This window comes from Rhagoletis pomonella, unplaced genomic scaffold (assembly GCF_013731165.1).
Source record: "Rhagoletis pomonella isolate Grant_MI unplaced genomic scaffold, Rhpom_1.0 Rhpom_scaffold_07389, whole genome shotgun sequence".
Lineage (NCBI taxonomy): Eukaryota > Metazoa > Arthropoda > Insecta > Diptera > Tephritidae > Rhagoletis > Rhagoletis pomonella.
This window is the reverse complement of record NW_023465918.1, coordinates 1-8,052: the sequence shown is the minus strand read 5'-3', so window position 1 is coordinate 8,052 and position 8,052 is coordinate 1. Positions and strand designations below refer to the sequence as shown.

At 38.5% G+C, this 8,052-nt stretch overlaps 1 protein-coding gene across 1 annotated transcript; it reads right to left on the bottom strand.

The window, feature by feature from the left end:
- Positions 1 to 271: 271 nt before the first annotated feature.
- LOC118755789 (tyrosine-protein kinase Fer-like) lies at positions 272 to 7,293 on the bottom strand (the record flags this gene model as incomplete). The annotated part of the gene is given in 5 exon segments (XM_036490607.1): positions 272 to 2,299; positions 2,301 to 2,811; positions 6,357 to 6,528; positions 6,618 to 6,896; positions 6,960 to 7,293. Coding segments are annotated over 5 exon segments (2,741 nt in total), but the record flags the coding sequence as incomplete, so codon positions are not given.
- Positions 7,294 to 8,052: the final 759 nt, after the last annotated feature.

Below are 8,052 nucleotides of genomic sequence, written 5' to 3'. Positions count from 1 at the left end.
TGACGATTTTATTTATTTATATTTTCCATACCATATTTTCAACAACAAAACCCATAAGAATAAGCTTTTTTGTATTTTATATAGAACTCAGAAAAAGGCAATTTTTCAATTCCAATAATTTTGAGTACGCAGTTTTGTAGTGAATTTCGCTGTTGATTGAACTATATTTTTTACAAGAAAATTAGAAAAATTTGGTATGAAAATTACAAGTATGTAAATAAAAACGTCACAACGTCAGGGTATACTTATTTTTGACACCCACTGTATATAGATAATAAACAATATACATATATTTTTTCCAAGTGTAGCAATAAAAAGATGCAAACTCAGGATAAAACAAATACATATTCCCGTTTCTTATATTTAATAGGTGAAATTATTTACAAGAGTTTACCATGCAGCAAGTTTGCACCCGCCAATTCGGTAAATTTTAACTTTTTTTTAGTAATAATAAGTATTCAAATACAAACATATATAAACAAAAACTCAACTATACATACATAAATAGGTACGACAATAAGAAAAGGAGAACTATTAAACAAAATAAATAAGAGGCCCAGTCAAGCGAATACGCTAATTGCTGTACATTTCGAAAATGCGGTCGTTGGTGCGACTTTAGTGCGTAGGTGATGTTGGTGCAAAATACGTACGTATGTATATACATATGTAGTCCAAATCAAGATTTGCCAAAGAATATTAATCAAAATTTCTAAGCTACGCTCTTGCCAATACACAGCTACCTACATACGTACAGCTACTTCTATGTATGTGCAATACTTGCAAGTATAAATGCTGTAATGGTTGCAATTTTTATTTATTTTATACATAAATATGCATTTACGCATTCTGTGGTTTTATTTTCGTCTATTTATTTTTTTTTGTATGCGCTTGCACTTTGGTTCAACTGTACTGGCGACCAGTGAACGAACTACTGCCGCATTTACTACACTACTACTCACACTCATCGCCAAGCTGGGCACGCTGTAACAATGCTCCTTTAGGCTGAGCTGATCTTCACCACCGCTGCCTTCATCTTCAGCATCGGCTGAGCTCATCGAATCGAAATGCATTGGTTCGATGAACGCGTTCTTATTCGAAATTTTCTCAGGCGGACAAGTGCAGAATTCTTCACTGACCGCATCACAGCTCTCCGTGTTTGTTTCTTCTTTTTTAAAACTAAAGTCTTTGCTGAAATCGAATACGTTCTTTGATGGATGCACGCGCCGACGCTTGGTGCACTGCTTACATACTTTATCGCGTTTGATTTGGAAATTTAGTAGCTTGGCGCGGAATGTTTGACGCAGGGCTTTGGACTTTTTCTGTATCTTTGGCACTTTGAGTCGCAGCTTGGCGGACATGCCAAGCGGTTCGTTTTTGGACGGATTCGTTGCATCGACGTGCGCTACTGGCGCTGGCATTGTTGTACTCGTACTTGTATTGTCTGTTGAGTCGTTGGGATTGTTATTATTGTTACTTGGACCTTTTTCTTTGTTTGCATTGCCGTTACTCTTTGGCTTCGAGTCTGAACTAACTGTGCCCTGTGTGCCTTGTGTAATCGCATCGACCGTTATGGATGGATCATTTCCACGACCATTGCTCTGCGTCGCTTTGCCGAGCTCCGGATCGATCAGCTCAAACTGATCGCTGTTCTCTTTGTACTCGACCAAAGTTATAGTTGGCTTCGGCACTTTTGGTTGTGCATTCTTTTTAGTGAACTCTTTCAGGTTCGTCATGAGGGTGTTTATGGATTTTTGCGAGAACGAAACAGAGCGTTTCTTGTTATTGCCATTACCGTCACTATCCTTTTCCTTGCGCCCTCCACAAGGACGACAATCTGAGCTCGAACTGGAAGTGCGTTTCGAGGAGCAGTGTGCCGCCTCTTGTTCCTCGGCAGTTTTCGTGCGTACTGTAACTGCTGTTGGTTCGGCAGCCTCAATAGCGTCGACATTTAGCGGCGGCCGCGTCACAGTATTTTGTGGCAAGTGGCGCTTCATGCGATCATCCAATGTGCGATTCAATTCATCGATCTTGTCCAAATGCGCATCGATTGAGTTCTTCACCGTTTCAAGCGTGTGCGCAGTAGCTGCAGTCGGCGCTGTCTTAGGACTGTTGTTATTTTCCAAAACAGCTTCCAATCCGCTTTTTTCCGCAACATCTTGCCGCAACTGAAGCGCCCGATCTATCGTAAGCCTTGTGCTATCCTCCCGATTTATTTCGATCTTCACATTTTCTTGACGTCGCAACGCCAATTCGCCGCTCCTAACACTGTCGCAGTCACCCCCTAACGACTCGCAACCCCCCTAATAAATCTGCATATATATTATTGTTGTTGGTTTTATGAGCGCTCAACTCGTCGTGCATTTCGTCGTTCGGGTTAGTATCAATGGATATAACAAAAGCGGTAGGCGCTTCCTCTTCATTCAAACACAACATTGAAAGCTGCGTGCGACGCAACTTGGGAAACATTTTAGCAGTAGCGGCGCGCCGATCAAATATAATTATTGAATCGGGATCTATGTCATGCAGACCATAGCTGGTGTTAGCTTCGAGGCTGGTGGCCATGCGCAAAGGGTTAGTAATGGGCTCGTATTTCGCGGGACTAGTATTTACCGACAACGATCCGAGACTTTGTGAGCGCGGCTGCAGCTTGTTGAAACGTTGCGTGCGCGTACGATTTGCGGTGGGTGTGGTCGGTTGCGGTGTGGATTTGCGTTTGAAAGGTCTACCGCGCAAAAGTGTGAGTACGCCACCTCGACGTCGCAGTTCATTCATAATACTTACGCCAGTGGAATTGGTGGATGCCGCAGAGTTCTGCTATTCAGAGATTGTTATATGATTTATGGGTTTCGCATTTGTTTTGGTTGGATTTGTTTTGCAAAATTTTCGATTGTATGGTAATGATGTTTTTGGTAGTTCAAAAAAAAAAATTGTTAAGTGAATAAGAGTGTAAAAGGGAAGAAAGAAAGTTGATTAAGTAAAAAAATAAACATAAGCGTACAACTTCCAGAGTAAAGATGTAGTGTATTCAGAACTTCGATTTTCTATTTATTTTTGTTCTAAGTATTCAAATGTTGTCTCTAAAAATGTGCTCATGTGTTTTATAAGATGTATCGAAAAGTAAGTATTCCCTGCCAAAGTTTCCTACTATAGCTGCATTTTTTTGTAAGCGAGCGACAAAAGAACGCTCAGCACGGGTAAAATTTCTTTTTAGCTACATAAGCAACCCTGTTGGTAGCTGGCAAGAAACATTTGATTAGTTTAACGGTATATATATACCAAAACCAATTTAAATGGATAACTATATGAGGTATTTGCGTAAAATATATACGTTTTTAAAAAATTAGTCGCGTATTTCATCATTTAAGCGAGCGTTCTTTTGTAGCTCGGTTGCAAAAAAGTACACCTCATACGAGTTCATGAAGTAATCAACTAATGGTTGTCTCGAAAAAGCTACTAATTTAGGCCTGAGGTGTGAGTTCTGAGACTACTAGATATGCATGTGAAATCAAATTCATATTCATGGGGAAAAATGGGTGTTTTTGGAAAAGGGGTGTGGCACTTTCCATACCAGCTGAAATTTTCATATTGCATATCCCTTCAAATATTTGGGGTTGAAATTAATTCGTTTGGTGCAAAAGGACGCATAAGTATTTAGAGTGTCCCTTAAATCTATTATTCTTGAATATCCTTGAGAATTTGCAATATTTGTTTTTGAAAAAATACATACTAAAGACCAACATATCCTCAGATTTCGTACTTCTAACTTTAACTTAGCTTAAAGAATTAAAAATAGTTAAATGTGCTCTAGCGCCAGTGGAAAATCAGCTCTTACTGTTAATAATAATAATAGATTGGCGCTTACACATATGCTAGTGTTTGGCCGAGCTTCTCCTCCGATTTGTGGCGTGCGCCTTGATGTTGTCACACAAAGCGGAGGGACCTACAGCTTTACGCCGACTCCGAACGGCGATTGTATTTTTATGAGAAGCTGTTTTTCATGGCAAAAATACACTCGACGGTTCGCCATTGCCTGCCGAGGGACAACCGCTGTTAAGAAAAACTTGTTTCTCTTACTGTTAGTGTAAGAATATCCTCAAATGCGATAACCGTATAGCCTCCACTTCGTGCCACACCGTTGCTTGCTTACGGTTGAGATCCATATTCTCTATGCGATTGGCCTTTTCTACGGACCTGGTCAACGCGCAACTCCTGCAAGCTCCAGTATGTCATAAGTCTGGTTTCAAATATTTCTTCTATTGCTTAATATTAAGTTCAGACAGAAATTACAATTAGCCTTTTTAATTAAGCTACCGCTTTTTGGTGTTCACACACACAGTCTGCTGTTTAGTTTGGAAGTACATTCCGTAAAAATACAATTTTCGGATCATGGATTTGTTTTCAGTTTAGCGTTATGACAAGACTTAGTTACATAACTAGTTGTTTGTGAAGGCGTTACGAAACTAAAAATATTTCAAGTCTCTTTTGTCCCACTTCTCAACTTCTATGATGATAATGAAAATACTATTTTTCAAATTTTTTCGAAATTTTTCATGACATTGTGGTGAATCCCTTCATCAAAATACATGATATAATCCATTTAGTGGTTCTCTCTTTTCAACTTTACCGGATCTAAGATTATAGACCAAATCCAAATATTCATGTCCGAATGTTTACTTCGGAAAATCACAAGTAATAAATTTGTACAAGGAAGCATGTAAAGCCGTTAAATAAAACCTCACAATAGCGTTCGAACTAACTCAACCCAGCAAATAACGGGTGATTTTTTAAGAGCTTGATAACTTTTTTTTTAAAAAAAACGCATAAAATTTGCAAAATCTCATCGGTTCTTTATTTGAAACGTTAGATTGGTCCATGACATTTACTTTTTGAAGATAATTTCATTTAAATGTTGACCGCGGCTGCGTCTTAGGTGGTCCATTCGGAAAGTCCAATTTTGGGCAACTTTTTCGAGCATTTCGGCCGGAATAGCCCGAATTTCTTCGGAAATGTTGTCTTCCAAAGCTGGAATAGTTGCTGGCTTATTTCTGTAGACTTTAGACTTGACGTAGCCCCACAAAAAATAGTCTAAAGGCGTCAAATCGCATGATCTTGGTGGCCAACTTACCGGTCCATTTCTTGAGATGAATTGTTCTCCGAAGTTTTCCCTCAAAATGGCCATAGAATCGCGAGCTGTGTGGCATGTAGCGCCATCTTGTTGAAACCACATGTCAACCAAGTTCAGTTCTTCCATTTTTGGCAACAAAAAGTTTGTTAGCATCGAACGATAGCGATCGCCATTCACCGTAACGTTGCGTCCAACAGCATCTTTGAAAAAATACGGTCCAATGATTCCACCAGCGTACAAACCACACCAAACAGTGCATTTTTCGGGATGCATGGGCAGTTCTTGAACGGCTTCTGGTTGCTCTTCACTCCAAATGCGGCAATTTTGCTTATTTACGAAGCCATTCAACCAGAAATGAGCCTCATCGCTGAACAAAATTTGTCGATAAAAAAGCGGATTTTCTGCCAACTTTTCTAGGGCCCATTCACTGAAAATTCGACGTTGTGGCAGATCGTTCGGCTTCAGTTCTTGCACGAGCTGTATTTTATACGGTTTTACACCAAGATCTTTGCGTAAAATCTTCCATGTGGTCGAATAACACAAACCCAATTGCTGCGAACGGCGACGAATCGACATTTCACGGTCTTCAGCAACACTCTCAGAAACAGACGCAATATTCTCTTCTGTACGCACTGTACGCATTCGTGTGGTTGGTTTAATGTCCAATAAAGTAAACTGAGTGCGAAACTTGGTCACAATCGCATTAATTGTTTGCTCACTTGGTCGATTATGTAGACCATAAATAAACACATTTCGAACCGAACACTGATTTTGGTAATAAAATTCAATGATTTGCAAGCGTTGCTCGTTAGTAAGTCTATTCATGATGAAATTTCAAAGCATACTGAGCATCTTTCTCTTTGACACCATGTCTGAAATCCCACGTGATCTGTCAAATACTAATGCATGAAAATCCTAACCTCAAAAAAATCACCCTTTATTACCGACAACCCAAAAAAGCCCCTTCACTTTTCGATACATCTTTTACCCAAAATCTCTCACTGTGACTATTTATTAATGCTTTCCAAAACACCATGTGCTTTTTAAGTGTACATATACACGTAACAGTCGAAAGGCACAAAATCACTCCTACCACCAAGTACTTAAGACTATGTAGATATCCTTAACCTGAACACTATGTATGTATGTATGTACTAACTCTTCAGCCCCTTCACCTGACTTGTGTGTGATATTGCAATATTAAGTAAGCTTACAAATAACATCTACTCACCTGTTGATCGTTATTAAAACTATTTTCTATGAAATTTTGTTCCAAATGATCATCACAGCCAGATGGCAACTCTTCGCAGCCAATCTCATTTAAAGCACACTTAATCATATCCACCAACTTTTGTTTTTGTTTTTCCTGACAACGCAGTGAACCGAGGTCCTTTGATTGCCTACTATTTAGTATTTTTAGGAGAAAAGATTTAAAAATGAAATCACTAATTATTTACTATTATAGTTACAAGCAAAAAACATGCTCGCCTACTTTTGACTATCCTTCGGGGATTGTATGCCATTGCTAGCGGTGCTACCGTTACGCGTTATGCTGCCATTCGCTATAGGTGAACCACCATTCGCTTGCTCGATCATCTTTAGCTGTTTCTCCTGGCAATCCTTCACTGCGAGTTCCAAGTCAATCAGGCGCGATCGCAGCCAATCGACGGTAAGATTATCGACTGTTAGCGTATTTGATTGCAGTTTGCCAGGTATGTCCTCGATGAGTGCGTTATCGAATTGGAATACAAGCGGTGTGGCGGGGGAGGTTCTGCAAATGTTTCACATTTAATTTAAGGCTAATTAATACATAATAATGATGGTTAAGTTTTACTTGTGTTTCTCAGTGAATTCCCGATACTCCTCACTGGGATTTATGCTGTTTATCACATTATCAATTCGCTTTTGTATTTCTTTGAATTTGTCGGATGTGAGATCTCCATGTTGACTGGTCTCCTGCAGTATATTCTTCCAGAGTAGAATAAAACTTTCTTGCACGGATTGTTGATGCTCCAGCAGTCCCGGTAGTAATACTGTACGGAAATCTTTTTCCACCTCAACAGCTTCGGTGATGGAGAGTACATATTCGTTGTGGGTGAGATGTAATTTGCGGCAGGCTTTCTGATATTTATCGCGTACATCGTCCAACTTTCGACCACCACGACCGGCTGTAAGTTGTTGAAGGAAGAAAAGTGTTTAATGAAATCGATAGATTTCTCAACATTTGAAAATGATAAAAATAACTTTAATTTTCGGTGTTACTATTATAAACTTGAATTAAAAAGAAAAAACGTTCTCGTTGAAAAACCAACATTTACATACAAAAATATGTAAAATTTGGGACGGCATTAAGCCATAATTGCTTCAAAAAGTACTGAACAAAACTAAGGATATGAAATCTATACTAATGTAGGAACTCGAGTTGAGGGTAGCCACGGTTAAAGCAAACAATTTGGGAGAGAAGAACTGAGAAAATTGAATTGTGAGCACGTCAGGACACATTTTTGGTGATACAAAAGCGTAAGTATGTATGTACAGTAGGGCGCATCACTCTCCAAAAAAAAAATTGTTAAGGCTTCTCCGTCTAATATAAAATTGATTATATTTCAAGAAATCGGCCAAAATACTTTGGAAAAACATTAAGATTTACTTAAATATACTTCCAAAAATCTAGTTTTTTTAATAAATAAAATGAGCTTTAAAAACTATTTTTTCTAAAAAATCACCTCAGATGATAGAAGTCTTACAAAGTCTGCATACAAATGTTTAAAAATTTTATCAACGAAATCAAAAAAGCTAGATTTTTGGTATTTTCAAATCGAGCTAGCTTACGTAAATCTTAATATTTTTTAAAAATATTTCGGGAGGTCTTAAAATATACCAAATTTTATAATTGCGATGGAAAACCGCAACTTTTTTTTTTTTTT